Source organism: Typopeltis vanoorti, chromosome 6 (assembly GCF_054136105.1).
Source record: "Typopeltis vanoorti isolate ZY-2024b chromosome 6, IOZ_Tvanoo_1.0, whole genome shotgun sequence".
NCBI classification, from domain to species: Eukaryota; Metazoa; Arthropoda; class Arachnida; order Uropygi; family Thelyphonidae; genus Typopeltis; species Typopeltis vanoorti.
This window is the reverse complement of record NC_143554.1, coordinates 6,910,488-6,936,656: the sequence shown is the minus strand read 5'-3', so window position 1 is coordinate 6,936,656 and position 26,169 is coordinate 6,910,488. Positions and strand designations below refer to the sequence as shown.

The 26,169-nt window shown below is 36.3% G+C and overlaps 1 protein-coding gene across 2 annotated transcripts in view; it reads left to right on the top strand.

The window, feature by feature from the left end:
- LOC150105264 (tRNA-queuosine alpha-mannosyltransferase) overlaps window positions 1-26,169 on the top strand; it is a 241,757-nt gene that overhangs the window by 169,005 nt on the left and 46,583 nt on the right. For both annotated transcript variants that reach the window (XM_090394659.1, XM_090394660.1), the window contains one exon: window positions 13,354-13,498. In XM_090394659.1, the coding sequence (XP_090250785.1) occupies window positions 13,354-13,498 (145 nt within the window). The remainder of the gene's footprint in view (window positions 1-13,353; window positions 13,499-26,169) is intronic.

Here is a 26,169-nt window from a genome sequence, read left to right as displayed (position 1 = left end):
TGAAATAGCTTGGATATGTAAAGAAAACTGCAGTGTTGTGCAGATTGCTGTTGGAACCAACTTCATCAGCAGAGTATTCAGAAACTGGTCATCTTAAGGCTGCACTCTAATGTATTTCCTGAATACTTATGCTATCAATTGTGTATTTGGAGAAAAGAATATTATGTGCCCCTGTTGTGTAAGAGTTCATATAACTGTCTCCTGGACACAAGAAATTACACCATGAGTAGTAGCACTGTTTATTATCTTTAAATACATATACTAGAATAGTGTGAAGGAGAGACTGAGAATGTGGCATGAATGAGAGAGAGAGAGAGAGAGAGAGAGAGAGAGCTAACAGTGGTTGAGAAGTAATATCTACATTCCAGCATTCATACTATGAGGATATGTAGATACTTAGTTGTTTTTTAAAATGCTGTTTGTGTTCAAGCAAAGAGCTTACATGAAGCAATGAATTATTCTTTGTTGTAAGCATAGTATTTTGTTAGCCATTATTGCTGTCTTTTTTTTAAATGTCTACAGAGAACTCTGATTTTTTTATTTTATTTTTTATTTTAATATGACTCTCATCCATGAAAAATTGTAAACCTATCTGTACCGTCGGTGGGCTAAGATATTTTCTACTTTCTTTTTTTTTTTTTTTTATGTAAATTTTGTATTTTTTATTAATTTTTACATCATCTCAAAAGCTTGATGTTGAGACTACACGTCGAACTTTTTTCAGGTCACTTCAGGCCTCCATTAAGCAGAGTAGTAGTCTTGCACTGGATGATGAAATTTACTCTCATCTAAAAACAATTACAAACATCCATGCTGAGGGCAGGATTCAGACTTGCAACCTTTTGGTTGTAGAGTAGGTGTTAATCACTTGGCCAACCAGGCCAGTTAAATTTGATTTAATTTAGTTCTTTCTTAGTACATGTAAACTCTTTGTTTGTGCTATTTTTATATTGATATGCACTTTATTTTATCATTGTGGGCTACTCCACAGAGTAGCCCACAATAATAAAATAAAGTGGAGTAATAATGGAGTCCTTAGACTCATCTAAGGAGACCCTAAACATCATGCCAATTGCTATCCAACATTTGCACCATATCTATCATGCTTTGCTTTGAACTCATTAACAATCATGGCACCCACAACAGACTCTATCAACCTAATCCTCTCACAACTCTCCAAACAAAAAAATCTAGTTCTAATATCCTTGCCTACTGCAGTCGAAACTTGAACAACAAGGGTTTGAATTGCACTGGTCCACTCTTATACGCTGATTTTTTTTCAATTAAATATGCGGGTGGTCTGAAAAGTTCTCAGACTTGACCATAGATGGCAACACTATCGACAAGATTTTTTTCTAAGTCGATAGATCTGTCATAAGCATCCATGTGAAGCAAGTCATTCTATCAAGTAGTTTTTTATACAGCTGTCTGAAGCCAAAGTGTTGTCTGTATCCCTTGAAATGGATAAAATTGAGTTTTGTGTGGTTATAAAATTCTTAGTAAAAGAAGGTTTAACGGCAACAGAAATTCAATCGAAGTTCATAAAAGTTTATGGGCACGTTTTCGACAATTAAGAAATGGGCTGCCGAGTTTAAATGTGGTTGTACCAGCCTTGAAGATAATCCACATGAAGGATGTCCAAAAAGTGTAACAACACCAGAAATCATTGATCAAGTGCACGATATAGTATTGGATCACCGGCAAGTCAAAGTGTATGAAATTGCTGAGACTATAGGCATTTCAAAAGAACGTGTAGGATATATTTTGCATGAAGAATTGTAAATAAAAAAGCTTTGTGCAAGATGGGGACCACACTTGCTCACAGCAGATCAAAAACGCACTCACATATGAAAATCTCTGAACAGTGCTTGGAGCGTTTTAACAAGAATAAAACTGATTTTGTGCATTGATTTATTACTATGGATGAGACGTGGATTCACCATTACACACTAGCATCCAAACAGCAGTCAAAACAGTGGACAGAAGCTGGTTGTTCAGTGCCAAAGCAGACAAAGTTGGTTCCATCAGCAGGAAAGGTCATGGCATTGGTGTTTTGGGATGCTAAAGACATTTTGTTTATTAATTATCTTGAAAAGGGTAAAACAATAACCAGGGAATATTATTCTGATTATTCCGATTTTAACCAGACTAAACGAAAAAATTCGTGAGAAAAGACCTGGATTGGTTAAGAAAAAAAATCATTGTTCTTCAGGACAATGCACCTGTCCGCAAAGGTGTTTTGGCAATAGAAAAATTAAGGGATGTGCACTATGAATTGTTGGAACATCCACCCTATTCCCGAGATTTGGCTCCCTCTGACTTCTATCTCTTCCCAAAACTAAAAATCTTCCTCGCTGGTCAGCATTTTTCTTCGAATCAAGAGGTGATTGCAGCTGTAGAGGGGTATTTTGCAGATCTTACTGAGAACCACTATAGGGATGGGATAATAGTGCTGGAGCATCGCTGGAATAAATGCATTAGTCTTAACAGAGATTATGTTGAAAAATAAAAATAATTTTGAAATTATAAATTTGTTTTTTCATTGTTAGGCCGAGAACTTTTCAGTCCACCCTCCCATATTGGAAAATTTTCTAGATTTGTGATAATTTGAAAAACTTGCAGACAAATGTCTTAGCATAGAAATATTGAAAAAATTAAGAAAAAATTAGGTATGTCATAAATACATCAATATATGTGGATACTAATCTATTTTATCATTTACTCTACCATAAGATATACATAAATCTATTATAAAAAGATAAAATTTATCAAAACTTGCACACACAAACAATTACAGATCATTCGTAATTGAGGGAAATGTAAATAAACATAAAGATGCAGTATTAAATCATGACTGCATAAAATTAACATTTATTAATTCATTAATTAGCATAAAAATAAAAATTTTATAGGCTAGGTTTCCATGAAGCAGTCGTATCAATTACACTAGGCTACCATAAAGCAATCATATTGCTGCTACTTCATTATCAGTGCAGGAATCGTTATACCTGTAAATAAACATAAATTTCTTTTTCACATTATCGTTTCATTTTTGCACTAGTGTTAGTAATATGTATAACATCTACAGTGTATTGTATCGTATAAGACAATATTGATGTAGGTACTGACAGACAGATGATTCATCTTGTAAACATACGACATAAAGTTACTGGATCAATAAATACAGTACTCTAAATGTATGTACTCTTCATTATGATTTTCTTAATAACATTTTCTTTTTACTAGCTTATTTTCTTTTAAGGATACAGTATATACAGCTTAAAACCCACAGAACAAGTTTCTTTTCCTCCTCCTTCATCCCTGCTACTGCTGTACTCTGGAACAGTCTTCCCTGTGGTGTATTTTCCAAGGAATACAGTATAAAGACATTTTAAATCAAACATAAACAAGTTTCTCCTTTCCCAACCCACTACCCACATATGGTACTAACATACTATAGGTTGATCAACCAACCTCTCGTGTATGGGCCCAACATAAAACAAATATATATATTATATATAATACATATAGCATACAAAATATGTGTTAATTGACTGCTTATTGGTAAGACTTTCAGTCAACAGGAGACTATTAGTAGTTAATCTTCTGGGGAGTCAAAAGTTATACACAGATTTTCGACTGCATGGAAGGTTGAGATCCCTAACCATCACATTGTTTGAGGGTCAACTGTACATTTCTGTCTAGTTTCCAAAGATGGTCTCTAGTTCTCCCACCACCAGACCTGTTACGAAAAATTTTCTGTGTATTAATCTTATAAAAGTCCCTTCAGTAATTTATATGTCGCAATCATATCATCCCTTTCCTACCTGTCTACGAGTTTCTGTAACCCACAAATCTTCAGCCTGTTCTCATAATATTCATTTCATAGACTTGCTACCATCTTGGCCACTTGCATCTGGATCTTCTCTACCTCTTCTTCATTGCCAGGAAACCCAGGTGAACACGTGTGTGCATTAGTCAAAATGGGGTCTTATCGAGGCTCGATAAAGAGGAATAATAATGCTTTTCTCTGTTGTCAAAGGATTTTTTAGTAACCATCCGATGAGCCACTTTTGTTATGTGCCCGCTAAACTTCAACTCCCTATCCACCAACACTCCCAAATCTCTGGATTTGTCAATTTCCTGGAGTAGAGTTCCATCAGTGTGGTATACAGCTGGTAATCTTTTCACCCCAAAATGCATAACCTTACATTTTGCTACATTAAACTGACATCATAGCAGAAGTGTTCACATCACGACCCTTGTCGGCTTATTTACAAGCTGTGAATTCTGCTACCAGCAATCTACATAGTGCAATACAGCCTTCTATAGTTTTCTACAGTTTTATAGTGCTACTAGCATCTTCTTTATCAGAGACACAATGACTAAAATTCAACTGCCCTTATGGGAACCAACCCTGACAATCATCTCACACAGTACAGAGGGCCCTTCCTCTAAAATAAGATCTTATTGCAAAAAATATGTAATGAACAAAAATGTGATATTTTATGTCTACAGGAGACAGACAAAGGACCTCAACAAGCCAGATCTAAAATTGCTGGAATGAAGCTCATAAAAGAAATACCACATGAAAAGTATGGAAGTGCTATTTTCACTCGGCAGGAGCGCAAGGTTACAGGATGCCTACCCACAAACCAAAATAACACAGAAATCCTTAGAATAGATCTGGATAACATCAGTGTTGTTTTCTCGGTATATAAACCACCTAGTATAACCTTTGCATTTGAAATGTCCCAGTATTTGACACAAAGGAAATCTGCTATTATTATAGGCGACTTTAATAGTCATAGCACACAGTGGGGTTATAGTGAAACAAATGAGGATGGAGAGTTAGTCGAACAGTGGATTGAAAGTAATCAAATAAGTCTTATACACGATCCTAAACAGCCATCATCATTTAAAGTGGAAGATTGAAAAGAGGTTATAACCCATACCTTAGATTTGTTAGTAATAGAATAGCTATTTTGTCACTAAACATGTACTTGCACCAATACAAAGTTCACAACATAGACCAATAATGCTGCAAGTTTTCCCACCAGTCTGACTTAAGGATATTCCACTTAGAAGACACTCTAATTTTAAAAAAGCTAACTGGGAACAGTTCTCAAGGAATTAGACATAAATCCAACATTTCACCCAGACCAGAAAATTATGGAAAGTTCATCAAAGCTATTAGATTGTCTTCTTGATAACTAATATTTAAGGAATTGACAGCGTATACTAGAAATATAAATTAAATAAACTTTAATATATACTTTCCAATATTTCGGCAAATGTCACGTTGCCATCTTCTTGGGAACTTAATACAAAGACACGTGCACACAAGTACTACATAACAGCAAATGAGAACTGAAGCTAGGAATCTAACGTTTTCCTAAAGTCCTGATGGTGCCCCCTGCGGGCTATATTGGTGGTTCTTGGCCTTTGGGCTGAAGTTCTTCTGATAAATGTTTCCCAAATTTGGGGCAATCTCATGCATCCAAATTTGTTGAGGTTTGGCATGTTCCTAAGGGCTGAGGCTGATTCCATGAATAGTCTTTCATATTTGAACTTGCTGCAGTGTATTACTGTGGCTTTCTTCCATCTTATTCTGTGGCGAGTATCCAGAGCGTGGTCTGCAAGCCCAGAGTGGCTGTACTGGTGAAATCGGATGTAATCCTTGTGTTCCGAGATTCTGATATTTGCTGTCCTGCCTGTTTGGCCAAAGTAGGACAATTTATAGCTGCAAGGGATTTGGTATACACCAGGTAGGTCTAGAGGAAGTGGTTGGTCTTTAGTGGAGGGGATAAGGGATGCCAATTTTCTGTGTGGTCTGTAATAAGTGGTCAAGTCATGTTTTTTTAAGATTTTGTTGATTTTTTCCGAGGTGCCTCGGACGTAGGGAATGGTGATGGATTTAGAGTAATCTTTTTTGTGAAGTGGGGGGGGGGAAGGTGGGTTGTGGATAACTGGTTTAAGTATTTTTTGGATTCTTTTTTTTGGGGGGGGGTAGCCATTGGCTGAGAAAGTGTCACGGATGTGATTTAGTTCAGTGGGTAGGGCTTGATCATTTGAACAGATTATTTTTGCCCTGTTGAATAGTGTCTTAATAACTACTCCATATTGTTGTGAGGGGGGGGGGTGATGGGATTGTTGGTGAATGTATCTGCCTGTATGGGTGGGTTTTCTATAAACTGAGAAAACCAAGGTTCCATCAGGTTGGTGGGTGACTAGTGGTTCTAGGAAGGGGGAGGTTATTGTTTTCCTCTTTTTCCAGGGTGAACTTGATTCTAGGGTGTTGGTTGTTTAAGTGTGTTAGGAAGGAGAGGAATGAATCTGGGTCATGTGGCCAAATAGCAAACACATCATCATCAACATAGCGAAGCCATATGGTAGGTTTTTGTGGGGCTGAGTTTAAGGCTTTCTCTTCAAAAGTCTCCATAAAGAAGTTGGCCAAGGGTGGGGAAAGTGGTGAACCCATGGCTTTCCCCTCTATCTGTTTGTAGAATTTTTCCTGCCAAACGAAATAGCCTGAGTTCATTGTAAACTGAAATAGGGCTGAGATATCGGGAGGAAATTTAGCTTGGATTAGCTCTAGGATTTCTTTGAGGGGTACATTCATGAATAGGGAGGAGACGTCAAAACTGACCATTATGTCACTATGTTGCAGTGTAAGGTTTTCTATACTGGCTTTGAAGTGGGCTGAGTTTTTTATGTGCGATGGTGTGTTGCCAGTATAGTGTGAGAGCGCTTTGGCTAAATGCTTGGCTAGTTTGTAAGTGGGGGAATCAATGCCATCCACTATGGGACATAATGGCACATTTTCTTTATGTATTTTTGGGAGCCCATATATGCGTGGGGGGGTGGGGGCTCTAGAGTTATAGGATTTTAGTCTGTTGGTAACCTCCACAGGCCAAGAAGTAACCTTCTTAAGGAGCCTATGAAGTTTTCTAATTTGTGAGTTGGTGGGATTGTAATTAATGGGGGAGGTAAGTGGATCGATCTATTAGCAAAGCCTTGAGCTTACCTGTGTAGTCATTAAGGTTGAGTACCACAGTGGTGTTCCCCTTATCCGCTTTGGTGATCACTATTTCTTTGTTTCTCTTCAATTCTTGTAGTGACTTGTATTCACTAATAGATATGTTGGATTTTGGAGGTTTTGCTTTTTTGAGAACACAGGCTACATCCAATCGAATATCATGTTTAACCAGCGTATTAGCCTCCCAACAAGAATAGATTGTCTTCTACCAGACACATCCCAAGAGGTTGTAGAACATATTCCAGGTTTTACAGAACAGAACATGGAAATATCTGAGAAATATTGTGACCTATATGATAAAGATCTGTTTTCATCAGAAACAATTGACACAGGAGAGGAACTTGTAACAGCACTGTCTGAAAAAAGAAGTTGACAATGGGCAGAGAAAATTAAAAGCTTAGATATGAAACATAGTAACAGAAAAGCCTGGCTCTTACTCAAAAAATTATCTGGTGACCCCAAAACAGTAACAACCGAAGTTAATATAAATGCAAACCAAATTGCAACTCGGCTATCTCTGAATGGCAACTGAAGCACAGAAGGAAAAATACCTTAAGATTATATTAAAAAATTAGGGATTCAAAAATTAGAAAATAATCTCTTCGAAGCAAACAGGACCTAGAAAATGCCCTAAAAGCCTTAAAACCAGGAAAAGCTGCTGGTATAGATAATATCAGAAATGAGATACTAAGGAATCTGGGGGAAAAGACAACAGAGTGGTTGTTAAAATTTTTCTACTTTTGTTGGAAATTTGCTAAAATACCCAGCATATGGATGCAAACAAAAGTAATACCTATCCTGAAACCAGGTAAACCTGCTGAGAATCCAAAGAGCTATAGGCCTATGCACAACACAAACGCTGTATGAGAGATTAATCTTGAACAGACTAAGTCCAGAAATAGAGAAAGTGCTGATAAAAGAATGGGCAGGATTTAAACCAGGAAGATCATACACTGGACAAGTATTAAACTTAACACAGTTTATTGAGGACGGCTTTGAAAGGGGGGGGGGGGTTAGCAACAAGAGCTTTATTTATAGATTTGACAGCAGCATATGACATACTAAATCTTAGAAAGCTTATAGTCAAAATTTACAGCATGACAAACAGCTATCGCTTAGTGAAGATATTTAGGCCACTGCTGTTCAGCAGGAGATTATTCATTGATTTTCAAGGAAAAAAGAACAGATGGCATATCCAGAAAAATGGTCTACTTCATGGAAGTGTGATATCTCTCCTCCTCTTCAATATATATATACTAATGACCAACCTATAAACCCATAGTCAAGAACCTTCTTATATGCAGATAACCGGGCAATAGCTTATCAAGCAAAATCCTTGGATGACATTGAAAAGCAGCTCACACAAGAGCTAGAAACCCTTACAGTTTACTATAAGGAAAACCAACTGAAACCAAATCCCAGTAAAACACAAATGTGTTTTTCCATCTCAATAATAGGGAGGTGAGGAGAGAGTTGAATATAGAATGGAATGGTGTGAAACTGGTCAATTATCCAAATCCAACTTACCTAGGTAGGTAAGTTGGATTTGGATAATTTAAGGTCCTATCTAGTGTAAAATAGGACCTTAATTTATAAGCAACACATAGAGAAGACAGCAGCTAAAACTCAAACGTAATAATATTCTATGCCGATTAGCATCATCTTGGTGGGGTGCAAATCCACAAGTACTGCGCACTTCTGCACTAACACTCTGTTTTTCGACAGCCGAGTATGCTAGCCCTGTTTGGGAAAGATCATCACATGTCAAAATTATTGATAAGGTTCTTAATGAAACATGTCGACACATTACTGGCTGCCTTAAGCCTACAAAAATTGGTCATCTATACTCACTGTCTAGTATTGCACCTCCTCACATCAGGACTACACAGAGTAGATATGAGTGGAAACAACTAATGATGAACATCATCCTTTGTATGGACATGTTGCAGTACATAAGAGGCTAAGATCAAGGGAAAGTTTTATTCACTCAGTGAAACCATTGGTTGATTCCATAAAAGCTACAATGTAAACAACGTGGCAAGAACAATCTCCAGAGGCTCTGAACTTAAACGAATCTCTTCCTTCCAGCATGCATCTAGACTGGCAAAGATGGAAGACATTGAATAGACTTCGTTCCAGAATGGGCAAATTAAAGCAGAATATGGCCAGATGGGACTACACAGGCAATGATACCTGCTCATGTGGTGAAACACAAACCATGGATCATCTTCTGCAATGCTGCTTAATAGACATTAATAATATATATACCCAGAAGATTTAATGCAGTAATGAAACAGCTTTAAAGTATATTAGTCACTGGATGAGTGAAATTTGTCATTTTATGTTTTTGCTTGATATTTTATGCAAGTGACATTATTGTCTTTTAATGTTCGTTTTTAATCTCTATTCTTTTAATGTCTATTTCTTTAAATGTATGCTTTTAATCATTTATATGTATGCGCTTACATTTTCTGTAGTTTGAACACAAAATGAATAAATAAACTGACATCCATTCTCCTTTGCCCAGACTGCCTGTCTATCCAAATCATTCTGCAAAATTTTAACATCATCTGTATTAACTATTGCCCTACCCAATTTTGCATCATCAGCAAATAACTGAACAGTTCCTCTCAGATAGATCCTTTCCTATATCATTAATGTAGAAATTAAATAGTAGCAGCCCAAGAACAAAGCCCTGTGGCATGCCACTAATCACAGGCCTTCTTCTGGACTCTTGAATAAACTACTCTCTGATATTTCTCCATCAACTACCATCATATCCACTTCACCAACTTTACATCCCTCTCCATGTGCTGCAGTTTATTGATTAGAATCCCATGTGGTATCCTGTCAGAGACTTTTGCTAAGTCCAGCATTATCACTGTAAACCAATTACTTTTATCCAACTCAGCTGTCACTGTATTATAAAATGTGAACAAGTCACTAAGGCATGACCTTCCCTTCACGAAACCATGTTCTTCCCCCACCCTCATAGAGTATCCCATTTCCATTCTATCCATTCCTGTATTTTACTCTTGAACAACTTCTCCAGTACCCTGACAACTCCAGATATGCTGATCAGTTGGTAATTTGCTACATCAGCCTTGTAGCTTCTTTCATGCAATAGAACTATTTTCTATTGCATGAAAGAAGCTACAAGGCTGAAGCTACTATTTTCTATTGCATGAACGAAGCCCCTCTTTCCATCCTCCTTGGGACTAACCCTGAACTGAGACTTCAATTAAGCAATGTGGTCAAAGGCACTGACAATTCCCTAGCGCCTTCACGTAAAACTTAAGTTGGTATACTATCTAATCCCATAGCTGTATTCACATCGAGGTTCTGTAATATGCTATGCACCTCCGAAATATATATACCTCAGTTCACATATAGGTCTTTGCCCCTCTCGTTACTGCATGATATACTCTTCAAAGTGTTCACTTAGTAATTCTACTATTTTGCCTGATTCAGTTACCTCCCTACCATTGTCATTCGTTAAAATCATTCTGCCATAATGGCAGAATGATTTTTACTTCCTTTTACTTGTAACATATTGAAAGACCTGTTTGGGATTATCTTTAGCCTGCACTGCTAATTTCCTTTCATACTCTGCCTTGCTTACCATACTGGTTACCTTTCTTGCCTGTGCCTAGTATCTCACATGTGCCTGCTGGTTATCTTTCCCTTTGAATTCCCTCTGAAAATTTTTAATTTTTTGTAGCTCCAGCTTAATGATGATATTCATCCATTTAACTCCCACTTGATATACTCTCCTTACTAGGTATGCAGTTTCCCACCACTTCCCATGCACTGTCAACATCCAGCCCTTGCAGTTTCACATGTGATGGCATTGATTCAAGCAATCTCCTAAGCTTGTCATACTTACCAGCCTGTAATTCCACATATACCTCCTCTTAACTGAACATTCCACACATTTAACCACCTTCTGGATCGATATGACCCAGGAGGTGGTTAAATATGATCACTCTCACCAGTTCGTGTAAGAGGAAGGTCACTAGTGGTGTACTACAGGGGTCAGTTTTGGGACCATTGTCTTTCAATTTGTATATTAATGATATTGCAATGGGTTTAACTAGTGACATGCAGATGATGTAAAATTGGGGAGAGCAACTTGAATAGATTTCATGAATGGGCAGGTAAGTGGAACTTTCAGTTTAATGTTGCAAAGTGTAAGATTTCAAGATTTGGTAAACAATGATGGGATGCAAAGTATACATTTGGTGAGGAAACTTTAAAGGAGGTAAAGGAAATGACAGATCTGGGAGTGGTGGTGGACAAGGAATTGAAATTTAGGGGCCACATTGCACAAGTTGCAAAGGCATCACATCAGATAATGGCAATGATGCAGAGGACCCTGACATGCAGAAATAATGAGGTTATGATGCAGTGTATAAGGCCTTGATCAGGCCTCATATGGATTATTGTGCACAGATCTGATCGCCAAGTTTTCCTGGTGACGAGAATATGTTGGAAAGGGTCCAGAGAAGATTCACAAAGGTTGTCAGTGGTCTTTGGAATTTGGAGTATGAGGACAGATTCAGAGAATCTAAATTGCCATGCCTCGTGAATAGAAGGAAGAAAGGGGGGCGGATATGATTGAGACATATAAGCTAGTCAGGGGTTGTTATCAGGTTGACATGGAAGAGATTTTTCATAGAATGAGAGGTGAGGGGGAGATTAGAACTAGAGGCTATCGCTGGAAATTGTATAAGGAGGGTATGAGCAGCAGAGTGAGGAGAAGGTTCTCTGCATGGAGAGAGAGTGATTGATGAATGGAATGCATTGCCTGAGTGTGTTTGGGCATGTGTAGTGAATCAGTTTTAAGTCATGGTTGATTGAGCATTGTTTGAAAAAGTGTGTACCTCCCACAATGAGTCTCTGACTCCGTGGAGGTCAGATGTTAATAATAATTATAATAATAAAAATGATAATGTAAACAAAAAGAACACTAAAAAAAACCACTAAAATAATAACACATAAAATAACATGTGGAGCAAAGTTATATTTATTCCTTATATTAAAGGTCTATCTGGAAGGTCTCCTATAAAATTAAAGCATTTTTTCATCATGTTCAGGAGTATACCAGATTAAATATGCATGTAACTTTCCATACATAGGTGAAACTAAATGCACAGTAGATATCAGAAAAGAAGAAAACCAAAAAAAAAAAAAAACACATTCATTTAATCCATCATGAGGAAACATACTTTCTGATCATGCTCTGGAGACATTCCATAGGATTGATTGGAAAGCTACACTACTTTTATATCAAACAAGAATGCGGTACAAATAAAATTTAAAGAGGCATGTGAGACCTTCATTAAACAATTAAATTTACACAAGAATGGTTGTCTCAAAATTTCTAGTTTTGATTAACATATATGTGACTATGAGAGCAATGCTTATCCTCAGATTTATGTTCAACTTCTCACTTATCCTTAACAGCTAATAGATAATTATATATATAGCTAATAGGTAATAATAGTTGTTGAGGAATGAATACATTAATTTCAAGTGTAAGACTAGCTATAATGGTTTAATAATTGCATGTCAAAAATAGAAATTTTCTCCGGTTGATGTAAATATTTTTTTTGTTATTAAGAGTCAGGCTAGGTAGGTTAATTAATTTTAGGCATTATGTAGCACGTGCACACACACATAAACAAACACATTCCTGAAGTGACCTTGATGTAAAGGTCAAATTTTATTAAAGTTATCTCAAATGGTGGTTAAGTCCATAATCTAATATAATGAGTGCGCTTTGCTGTTTAAACCAAAAGAATCAAGTCTAAAAGAAGGAGGTGATTTTTTTTATAGATTAGAGCAAAACAGTGGTAGAACAAGAGGCCAACCCTGAAAGTTGTATAAAGATGATGTCAGCAGGAGAATGAGAAATAAGATTTTTTGCATAGTTGGCAGTTGTAGAGAGAGAGAGAGAGAGAGATTGAATGACTTCAGGGTTTGTCTAGTTTTGCATGTGACAGTAAGGACTTCCCATGACAGGTATTTAACTCCATGAAGGCCTAATGATGATGATAATTATAATAAATAATTTATACAATTAATTTAGCTATTTAAGTCTGATTATTGATTATAAATATTTATCCATTATGCATTATTAGCATTTGATGTAATGGATCATTTAACCTATATTATATGATGTATTTTTCAAATTTTTTTTTTAACTTCCACAACATTTTGTAAAATCTTGGCTACATTAGTACCAATAGTGCCAAATGTGAGGTTATAGTAGTTGGGATAATTTCACATTGATTGATTTTTTTTTTTTCCAGAAATATTCTTCCAAGCTCAAGTTTACTTAAAAGATAACATAAAAGTTTGGGGATATCAAGAGTGTAAGCAGGATTATTATAAATGCCTGTCTACATGTGATGTGGTTATTTCTACAGCACTTCATGAATTCTTTGGCGTTTCAGTGTAAGAATATAAAGTTTTAATCAAGTTGTCCATTGTGTAAAGTATAAATCCTTGAATAACATGCCATTCATGTGGATGTACTACCCAGATAGTTTATTATGGTTTCTACATACTATAGTATGTAGAAATATAATAAACTACATACTATAGTTTATTATAGTATGTTTTTTAGTCATGCAATCACCTGAGATATACTAGAAATAAGAGGGGATGCAGCATTACAGTCAGTTATTTAAGATGCACTGATGTTGATGTCATATCAGTTAATTTTGTAGTTGGGTTTTTATAGATGATGTCATCTATATCAAATGTGAAGAAAATAGTAACCTGAGTTGAACTGTTATTACTGACAGTGTTGTGTCCCAATTTATGATTTTTATTCTATTTAATAATTTCTGCTTATCTATGTTCAACTATTATCTATGCTCGAGATATCACCAAAATTTTTACTAATATCTAAGTTATTTCTCCCCTTAGTATCCCTAATATTTGTATTATACTGCGCCTTTTGGGACATTTAGTTTAAGATATTATATGCAAAAACAAGGAGAAAGAACTAAAATATGTCAGAAAGTGTAACTATGTTGCAGTTGTGACACTTTATCTCGTTTCTTAACACATTAATTTCCCGCATGATTAGGTTCGTAATTTTTCAAGTGGTGCATTGGACAGCAATTTCAGACAACTGTTTTATCATTGGACAAAAGGTTTATTAAATTCCTTAACATGGTACAATTTAAATTTTAGTTATTACTCAATTCAGTGCTATACTAAATATTTACAAACTGACATTAGCTTATCATAAATAATTAAGCTATGATCCTATAATGGGTATTACGATCATGCCACCATACACTTTCAACACATAATTGGAGTGGATGCTTGGAGTGCGTCTGAGGAAAGAGAGGAATTGTATGCGAGAGACCGTTTACATTTGAATGAGGAAGGACGTAGGCATCTGGAGAGATTGCTGTTCTGAACGAGTCAGTGTGTCCCAGGGAGGATGATAGCAGGGGTGGCCTCTTGTGGGAATGGATACTTGGGAGAAGGGAGACAATGTCAGGTAACACTGAGCCCAGTGGAGTCTAGAAGGGATAATGCTGGGTATAGAAACAATGGCATTTATATGCTTTATACTAATGCCAGGAGTATCCGGAATAAGGGAGAGGAATTGGTGGCGCAGATAGCATCAGCCTGGCCAAAAATTATTGCGATCACTGAGACGTGGTTGACAGAAGGGGAGGAATAGAAGTCGCTGGGTATAGCATTTTTCGTCAGGATAGGAGGGGAAAGCGTGGTGGTGGGGTACTGCTTATGATAAGTGATGACCTATGTCCTCTAAGAGTGGAGAATTTGGAAGGAAGTGAGACAAATGATTTTGAGAGTGTATGGTGTGAGGTAGAGGTAGGCAAGACAGGATATTTAGTGGGGTGTTGCTACAGACCCAGGAGCACAGAGGATGGGGACCAGGAGATGTTTAGACAGCTAAGTTTGGCAGGTGCAAGAAGAATGATTGTTATGGGAGATTTTAACTTCAGTAGTATAAATTGGAGAGAGGAAGATGCATATAGCAATAGGGGAATGGAATTTCTAGAATTCTTGAGGGACAAATGTCTTAGACAACATGTAAAAGAGGGAACAAGAGGTTCAAAAGTTTTGGATTTGGTTATAGCATCAGAAGAGTTGATAATAACTGAGTTGACGTCTCTCCCACCACTTGGAGAGAGTGACCATATGGTGTTGACTTGGAAAATGAATAGACATGCAGGAGTATCAAAGAGACGGGAACTTATGTGGAATTATAATGCAGGTGATTATAATAGTCTTAGACGTCAACTTCGGGAAGTTTCATGGAGGGAGGAATTGGAAGGCCGGGATATCACTAGTATGTGGGAAATTGTGAAAGAATATTTGTTATCAGCAATGGTAAGTTGTATACCACGAGTGAAGAAGAGGACGCAATTTGGAGTAAAGTGGATGACAAACAATATTAAACAGGAACTGCATGCAAAAAAGAGGCCTATGGAAGAGATATAAGGAGACAGGTGAAGAGATGTATGAGGAATATAAGACATAGGCCAGAAGAGTGACTAGTGTGGTAAGTAAAGTGAAACTGGAATATGAGAGGAGATTGGCCCTAAGATCTAAAGAAAATCCTAGGGAATTTTTTAGCTATGTGGCCAGTAGGAGGAGAAATGACTGTGGAAGAATGATATTGTGGGATAAAAATGGGAATAGCGTGACTGATGCAGAGGACATAGTGGAATTGTTCAATGAACACTTTATTGGAGTATTTCATCCTAGAGGAGTCAGTTTTAATGCTAGAGGGATAGGACTGGTTCGAGGTCTGGAGGTACAGAACGAGAGTGTGTTTCAGATACAGTACTCTGGATGTCAGTAAAGCTGTGGGACTGGATGGTATTTCACCACGAGTTTTGAGAGAATGTGCTAGGGAATTGACAGTGCCTTTAACGTAGCTTTTCAGTGAAAGTCTGGCTTTGGCAAAGGTGCCCAGGAAATGGAAGGAAGGTAAGATAGTGCCATTGCATAAGGGTGGTAACAGACTGGAAGTATCTAATTATAGGCCAGTCTGTGTGTCATCAGTAGTTGTTAAGATCTTGGAGAAAGTAGTGAGGGACCATATACAGCATTGGGTGCCACATGATAAGCTGATATTTAAGTTTCAGCACATGGGTCTGGATGTCAGATTGGTCAACTGGATTCAGGATTGGCTCTCTGATAGGTATCAGAGAGTTGTGTATGGTGGAGCAGTTTCCAGGAGGCAGAGGGTTACAAGTGGGGTCCCACAGGGCTCAGTACTAGGACCTATATTGTTTAACCTTTATATCAATGACATAGCCAGTAGATTGCAGGGGGATATTCAGTTGTTTGCGGATGATGCAAAGCTGGGAAGGATTATTAGTAATAGTGCAGATGTGGTAGCCCTGCAAGAGGATTTAAATAAGCTAGATAGATGGGCAAATGAATGGGGGTGTCAGTTTAATGTAGCAAAATGTAAGGTCTTGAGGTTTGGGAAACATCGATGGGATGCTGCATACTCTATGGGAGGAGTGATACTGGAGGAAGTAGGGGAGACAAGAGATCTGGGGTTGATGATTGATAGAAACCCGAAGTTTAGGGGACATATTGCAAAGGTGGTGAAGGTAACACAGAGGATTGCTGCTATTATGAGAAGGACACTGACCTGCAGAGATAAGAGGGTTATCATTCCGTTGTATAAGTCTCTGATCAGACCACACTTGGACTATTGTTCTCAGATTTGGTCCCCAGGATTTGAAGGGGATAAATTAACTGTGGAAAGGATACAAAGACGGATGACAAAGATGGTTTCAGGACTGTACAAGGTGATATATGAAAGCAGGTGACCTGCTTTCATATATCACCCATCTATGGACATGTGCCATGAAAAAATTTGGGCGAATCCCAAGTAGTTGCACTTGATATCTCTAAAGCCTTTAACCGGGTCTAGCACAAAGGCTTACTAAGCAAACTTCCATCATTTGGACTGTCTCAGGATGTCTGCAGATGGATTACCAGCTTTCTGTCTGGATGCACACTATGTGTGATGGTAGATGGCTCCCTATCCTCCACCATTCAATTAATGCTGGGATTCCGCAAGGTTCAGTTCTCTCACCGACCCTCTTCCTTCTGTATATCAATGACCTACTTCAGTTGACCTCCAACCCAATACATAGTTTTGCAGATGACAGCACATTGCACTCCTCCCTTTCATTTGATAAACCTTACCCTACACAACTCACTCCAACCCACAAAACATCAACCAACCTTGGAGGTCCCTTAATTCGGACCTCTAAGCCATCCTCCAATGGGGCTTAGATAACCTCGTCAACTTCAGTGCTAGTAAAACCCAGTTCTGTCTTATTTCCCACAAAAAAGAACTATTCCCCCCCCCTTTCCATAATATTTTTGGTAACACTCAAATTCCCAGACAAGATGAAATTTCTCTTCTCAGAATTACCTTGACATCAGGCCTCTCCTGGCATAAACACATCACAACCATTGCATCCTCAGCTTCTAAAAAAACTAGGATTTCTCTTTTGCTCAAGATGGTGCTTCTCTGAACAGCTGTTAACCTTATACAAATCACAAATCCATCCAGCTATCAAATACTGTTCTCACATTTGCAGTGGAACTCCTAAAAGCTCCCTCAAAATGCTCTCCTCAATACAGAGGAGAGCAATTAGATTGATAAATGATCCATCTCTTACCAATTCACCCTCCCCCCTCCCCACTTTCACATAGATGTTTAGTCTCTGCATTTTGTATATTCTATAAATATGTCCATGGAAAATGTTCATCTGAAACAGCATCAATAATTCCCCCATTCTGTACTAAGCCCATTGGAACACGTACAGCCACCGCCCAACATCCTTTCACAGTACACCTCGAAACCCACAGAACAAGTTTCTTTTCCTCCTCCTTCAATCCTGTTACTGCTGTACGGTGAAACAGTCTTCCCCTGATGTATTTCCCAAGGAATACAATATACAGGCTTTTAATTCAAATGTCAACAAGTTTCTCCTTTCCCATCCCACTACCTATATATGGTACTAAAGTAATATAGGTTAACTAGCCAACCTCTCATATATGGGTCCAACATAAAAAATAAAAAAAAAAATGTATCTGTAACTTGTCTAACATAGGTGAAACAGGGTGCACGGCACCAATCCATAAAGAACACCAAGAATACTACATTAGATTTAATTTCATATGAAACATTGAATCGCATATTTGAATCATTTTCTGGGTACAAAAGCATTCCAATCTTTGATTCCTGATTTTCAGTGGTGTAATTTATCTGAACAAAGTGACTCAAAGTAATGATTAACAACTACAATGAGGATTCCAAATCAAGAATAATTTTCAGTTTAAGTAATAAAAGAATAATTATCTTCTCGGTCAATCAGTTTGCAGCCAAGTATTTAAAAAAAGGATGATTATAAGTAACAAGTTATCAGATCCATAAGCTTAAAAGAAAGGTATCAGATCCATATGATTGCTCCAAGACACCACATTGAGAATACGTTCTAGGCCATCACAGCTAAGGAATTCTGCCGTCATCGAGTTACTGCTTTTTTTGTACCTTGTTTAATTTTTGAATTTTGAAGATATCCTTGATACTTCGGTGAAAATTTTATGCATTTAAACCTCTAACATATGTGTTCATTTAATTAATTTTAATTAAATTTTCCCTACTTAGTTCATCAAAAAATTCCTTATTCTTGATTCCAGTGAATCAAAACCATTTTATTGTTGATGTGATTATTTTATTTTATTTTCACCAGAGGTCTGTTTTGGGCCAGTTAGTTGTTTGCCAAATCATTAATTCTGTAGTTTGCCATAGTGAGATTAGTTGTATTCTTGTATATATACATGTACTTGACATGATGACCTTGATGTGAATGAAGGTCAAAACATGAAGTAGTTGTTGATTTAAATTTAAACAGCTTGTTGAATAAGTAATGAAATTATGATGGCAAGCCTGAGACATTTTTTGGTATCGGTGTTAATTTTTAGTTGAAATTTTATAGTACTAACAAATGACATCTAGTTATTGTCAAAAATGCATTTTTGAAGCTTTCTTTTAAGCTTAAAAGAAAGGATTATTGCCAAAACTTTTGTTTAATTTTTTTTAATTTTTTTATTTCATAGTAGCTTTTGAAAGTAGTTATTAAAACATCATGGTCTGATCATTGCTTGTGTGATTATCATCATAGTGCATTTTCCAGTTTTAACTTTTTTATTCTTTGCTTCAGACTTACAACCTTTGCCAATCTGACTGGCTTAGTGGTTAATATACCCCCCCTCCCCTCCTCTCCTTCTCTAGCCAACAAGTTGCAGATTTGAATCCTCATGTCCTTGATGTAGATGTTTGTGGTTGTCTTTATTGTCCAGTGTGAGACCACCATCCCATTTATTGGAGTCCTTGAAAAGGTTTCATGTTTGGTCTCTAGAGCAGGATGTCTACGCTGTTTAAAAAATAAAAGTGAAACATTTAAAAAATAAGAAAAAGAATCCTTAATCCACAGCACTAATATACTATAGATTTACAACATTTCACAAGTAGGAGTAATATAAAAAAGTATCACTATGTAAGTTGGAAAATGCATTATATTTCATTTAGACATTAAATAGCTGACTAAACAGTATGCTGTCTTGGAACTCTCATAAAATATGATGGCATTACAATTCTGTGGGAACAGATCTTATGGCAAATCTACAGAATACCAAAAAAAGAAATAAAAAATTTTATGAAGAATTTTGTTTGATATAAAACTCTAGAGCAGGATGTTTACGCTGTTTAAAAAATAAAAATGAAACATTTTAAAAATGAGAAAAAAAAATCCTTAATCCACAGTACTAATATACTATAGGTTAAAATTTAGTCATTAAATAGCTGACTAAACAGTATGCTGTCTTGGAAGTCTCATAAAATATGATGACATTACAATTCTGTGGGAACAGATCTTATGGCAAATCTACAGAATACCAAAAAAAGAAATAAAAAAAATTATGAAGAATTTTATTTGATATAAAACTTCTGAGTAGTAATTTTGATGAGTGTTAATTCTGCATTATACCAGCTTGCTATTTGAGGAAGTGAACTGAAAATTAAGATTGTAGAAATTATAAAAACTGAAGCAGGAAATCAAGATAAAATGTCTTTAACTATCATCTTACCATTTAATAGTAGAATATTTTATATATATTGTTAACAAAACTGGAAGCACAATAATTAATAGCAGTTCCTGGTTTTTAATATGTATTTGAAGGATGAATTTTTTTTTTTTTTTAATTTAACTTTTCAACAGTAATTTTGGCAAGTGGTTATCCATTGTATTTACAAACACATGTATTGCTGCTGTGATAAAAAGTACAGGGATAAGAAGATGGTGATGCCTCAATATAAGACATTGGTCAGACCATATATGGACTATTGTACTCAGATTTGGGCACTACTTTCATTGTGATGTGGAAATATTAGAGAGGGTCCAAAGATATTCATCTTTGGACCAAAGTGATATCAAGACTCTGGAGTGTTGGTTATGAAAAGCATTTGAGGGAATGTGGATTACAGAGGTTAGTGGATAGGAGGAAAAGAGGAGAGAGAGATATGATAGAGACCTTCAAGTTAGTTAATGGATTCTATTAGATTAACACAGAAGAAATTATAAAAATAATGGATGTTAGTGGATGTTAAGACGGGAAGAACAAGAGGCCATCCCTGGAAGTTGTATAAAGATGTGGTGAAGAAGAAGAATGTGAGGAGTAGATTTTTACGTGGAGAGTTGTTAGTGAGTGGGATACATTGCCAGAGTGCATTGTGAATGCAGGTAGTGTAAATAACTTCAAATCTAATTATGATAGACATGTTGCTGGTTGAATTGACCTCCCACGATGAGTCTGTTGACTTCATGGAGGTTAAAAAATAATAATAATAATTGTTCTAGGATTGAAGTTATTACTCACACACAACAGTAGTAAATATTTTTGTGAATGTTTTTAAGTTGTAGATCAATTTCAGTCTTTAGAACAGAATTTCTTCTTTATTTATCCCATACTAATGTACAGTAGGTCTTATGTGCAACCTTTGATGGGTTAGATTCACATAAAACAGGTACATTCTACTTATCTGCCTCTAGACTGATAAGATTACATATCTCATACTAAATGCTAGTTGAGGAAGTTGCAACAAAATTATCTTAACAAACAGGTGTCCTTTACCAGCATGTTTACCATCCCTGTTAGCAATAAATCATATTTTGAAGAAGTTTTTCTTTTAATTTATATTAATTACTTTGTTTCAATTAAATAATCTTTTACTTTCGAATCTAGAAAAATTAATTTAGTTGTATTTTTGAAAGCTTGCTTTATGGCAATTAAACAACAACAGAAATTCTAAAAAACATCACCTTGGTAGCTAGTATAGTATATTGACAAAGAATGGTCAATATTTTTCTACCAAAAAAAGAAAGGAGTAATTATATATAGTTAAAAATTTTTCATTTTAAGACAATGATCTGTACTTAAGTTTTGTTAAATCTGGAAAAGGCATATTGACAAAGAGTCAAAAGAAAAAATGTTCAAACTGAATGGAACATTGTATCGAGCAATACATAGTTTTATTAATTCATTAAAATTGAAGGATATATTGGAAGATGGTGCGAAATTAAATGTGGTGTGTAACAACGGGATACACCCATCTTGTTTGTGATGAGCAACACTGAAGATGGTGTTGTTCATCATGAAATTGAGATATTCAAGGAGATATTCAACTCTGCTCTCTACTTTATGCAGATGATCTTATACTCTTAAATAAATCCAATACAAGTCTACAGGATTCCTAAACTAAACTGAATAACTGCTGTAATAAATTTTGTTTGAAAATCTGTAACAAAAAAGACAGAGACCATGAAAATAGACAAGAACATTGAAAACACCAGCTGGGCAAATTTATTAAACAAGTAAAACATTTAAGCTATTTAGGTACAATTTTTTAATCAGATGGCAAATTAAGTATGGAAATAGAACAAAATTAGCAAACCTGATATAGTAAGGGGTTATCTAAATAAATTTATATGGAATAAGAGAGGAATTAGTGAAAACACTAAAATTAGCAAAATGGTATTACAAGTGAAGATGTTAGGAAGGAACTGGACATTGCTAGCATTCAGGAATCTGGAAGCAAGGATAATCAATGGGGATGTGGTCATGTCAACAGAACGAAAGAAGGAAAGTTAGCAAAACATATGTTTTTTGCCAGGATAGTATGAAAATGATCCAGATTAAGATCAAGATCTATATGGATTGAAACTGTAAGAAATGATACAGTTAGAATGAGCAAACTATAAACTAGGACAATATATGAGTCCTGACAGATAACAGATTAATTTGGAGCAAAATTGTCAATAGTAAGTTTTTAAAGATATGTTTTTCACATAGTACTATCATTGCTACCAAAAGTATATGTAGGAATTTGATGATGACAGTATCACTGTTGTTATTGCTGCTGCTACAAAGTGTATTGTATTGGACTTCAACTCATCCTATGCATACTTACCACCTCTCAGTCACTGTGTTCAATATGCCAACTAGTCTTGTGCTGATAGCCTACTTTTTTTACTAAATTAAGTTTAATTAATAGCCTACTTGTAAAAAAAAAAAAAAAAAAAAAAAAGGAAGCTAGACATGTTATATACCAGATGATCCAAAAGTAACAGAAAAAGTAAAAATTCAATAATTCGAAAAGTATAGACAGTAGCACGATGCAGTTTTCACAGAAATACACAGAAAGACATGGGATTTTTTTTAATAATGAAAAATTTTATTGCCAGAATAGTTACATTTGCCACCGACAGATGACACTTCAGTTGTGTCAGTAATTTGTACAGTGCCGCAACGCAGCTAGGATTACAAATGTTCGATGTGATGGCTGTCAGACGTGGCACGACACTCTGCACAGCATCGCATCGAAGAGGGTTTTAGTTGTAATTCTTGTCACATGATGGCGAATAGCTTCTTTCAACATGGCCAATGACGTCGGCTGACCTCTATACACTTGTGACTTCAAGTAGCCCCATAACCAAAAGTCACAAGGTGTAAGGTCTGGAGACCTTGGTAGCCATTCGTGCGGGAAAGAGCGACTGAGGACACGGTCATCGCCAAATGTCGATCGCAGCAGGTGCAGAGGCACTCCATCCTGCATGAATGTTACACTATGGAGTGCTTGCCTCTCTTGCAAGGAGGGAATGATGCTCTCTCTTAAAAGCGCTGCATAACACTCGACTCACCTGTGATAGAAACAGTTCGAAATGTACCGCTGTGGACTTCCTCAAAGAAAAAGGGGCCTATAATGAATGACGCAGTGAACCCGCACTATGCTGTCACCTTTGGCCGATGCAAAGGGGTTTCCACAATCACATGTGAGTTCTCTCTCACCCAAATGCAGCAGTTGTGTGCATTTACGCTTCCATTAAGCAAAAAAGTGCACCTTGCCAGTCCACAGGACATTTTACAGCCAGTCCGCATTTTCCATCTGCCGAAAAGCCCAATTTGAAAATTCATGATGTCTCTCAAAATCGGTTGGTTTCAGTTCCTGTATGTGTTGGATTTTGTAAGGATACCTCTTGAGGATGATCCTGACTGATCGCCACACAGTCCCATACAAAATGCCAGTTCGTCTTGAAATTTCATTTGCACTGCATCCCCTATGTGCGGAAGCTGCCAATTGTGTGTCGGTCTCATGTTCGACCTTGAGCACAACTGCAATAGTTTTTTAGGGTCTCCCGCTTCTTCCAAACTGGAAGCACGTGCAAGAAGACAAGACACCGGTCCCTTTCCACTTCTAATACCCCCACATCGAATGATAGATGCGCAAAGCTGCACTTGTACGTTCGGAGTTCTGATAATACAGCTTAACTAAAAGTGCTTTATCTTGTAACGATAACATACCTCACCTTGGCAGAACGTTTAACTTCAGTAATAAGCGTTTAATGCTGACAGTTTAACTTCGGTATTCACTACATTTGAAATTTATGTTACGGTTTAAATAGCAACAGGCAGCAGCTCCTGGACCGCTACAGCGCCACCTGTCAGTGACAAATGTAACTATTCTGGCAATAAAATATTTCGTTATTAAAAAAAATCCCATGTCTCTCTGTGCATTTCTGTGAAAACCGCATTGAGCTATACTTTTCAAATTATTGCATTTTTACCTTTTCTGTTACCTCTGGATCACCCGGTATATATATATATATATATATATATATTATGTACATCTCATTTGCAAATTATAAGCTTACTGCACTTAAGCATCAAGTATGGACTACCAATTTTTTAATCCAAGAACCCTACTCTAAAGAACAGACATACCATTCATATCTCTCGTGTTGACTCCTAAACTTAAATCATACTTCTATTATTTGCAACATGTTCCAGCAGTTGAATTTTACTCACTCACCACCACCACCACTACTGTCCATGTAATAACTGCTCCTCAGTTTCTTTTTAACTCACCTTTATACAACTTCCTTCTCCTTCATACAGTGTATTGCCTCCTCTCCACCCTTATACAGCTTCCACGGTTGACTTTGTACTCTCTATTTCTGTATGTGATCTTGTCTGTAATTAATTCTCTAAAACTTCCTTTCATCATGTTCATCTCTATCATCATACATCTTTTTTGCCTGTCCACTAAACTCTGTAGTTTACCTTTTATTGATCTGTCCTATAACCAACATTCTTTATTTAGCATTCCTTATTATGATCATATAGCAAAGAAAATTTTATTTTCATATGCCATATTTCATAAAATATGAAAATTTTATTTTCATATTTTCATATATAGATTTTCATCTATCATCAAACTAGAAACCCTCCAGAAAAATGGAACCACAAGATCCTAAACATTCCAGATTTAGACTTTGTATTCTAATTTATTTATAATGTAATTTGCACATTTCATTTTAACATAATTTATTGAAAATTCTTTCAGGATATCAGTTTTTTGAAAAGTAGCACTGAAATAACTTTAATTAAGGTTATGTAACATTCATTGTGTGTCTAATAGCTCAAATATCTTTTGTTTGATGACATCAACAGTGACTATGTGCCAGAATAATCAATGCATGGAATAATATTGACGATTGGGACAGTGGGTGAAAAATGATTAATGCATCTCTCTAAAAAAAGAAATAAGGAATCTGGGAATCTGTTATATTACATATATTAACATACTGACAGCAAAATAGATCCTTGTCAAAGAGGCTAGAGAGCAATGGAAAAAAAGAAATGTGGGGAAAAAAGCAATAGAAGTATTTTGGGTATCAAAAGGATTTCAGATGGTAAAATATTCAGGCATTAGTAGACCACAAAAATTGTTAATGTTCCATAAGGAGCTAAAGAGTTAAAAGTAGAACTGGGATGACCATAATGCTGGGATTTAATAAGAGATGGCCAGCCTTTATTACAGTTTCTAGTAAATTCCCAGAAAGTAATGAATAGTTGAAAGCAACTGAATGAGTTGTGTTAATGAGAGTGAGTGTTAAGAAAGTTGTTTTGTCCAGCGGTGAATGTAATAAGCAGATAACAACAATAACAAAATTGGTATATCATTATGATTTCAAAATATGAAAGTCCAGTGGTGTGTATTTTATATTATATATATATGTGTATATATATGTAAATAAGTTTTTTTTACCTTGGAAATAATGTATATTAGGGTTACCAAGTGTGTGTATGCATGTATGTATGTATATATATATATACATATATATATATATATATATATATATGTCTCGAGGAGCACCAGAGAGAGATTGCTTACAAGAGAACCAGAGCAACTGCCCTGTCAGGCCATGTCCTGTTTTCAATAAACACGAACAACGAAAGCCGCCAACATGAAGTAAATTGGACAACAACTTCAAACCTACACATTTGCATGACGAGGTAGAATGCCACATTGTAGAGTCAAAAGAAATCACCTTGGACCCTCTTCATATGAACAATAATCTCAGCTATAATTTGCCTGACTCTTTCAGCTCTACTATCAGATACTGGAGATCGCGTGGTTCCCCACACGCACAAGTGTACAACAATAGAACTTTAACACGGACTATAGCACAAGTTCA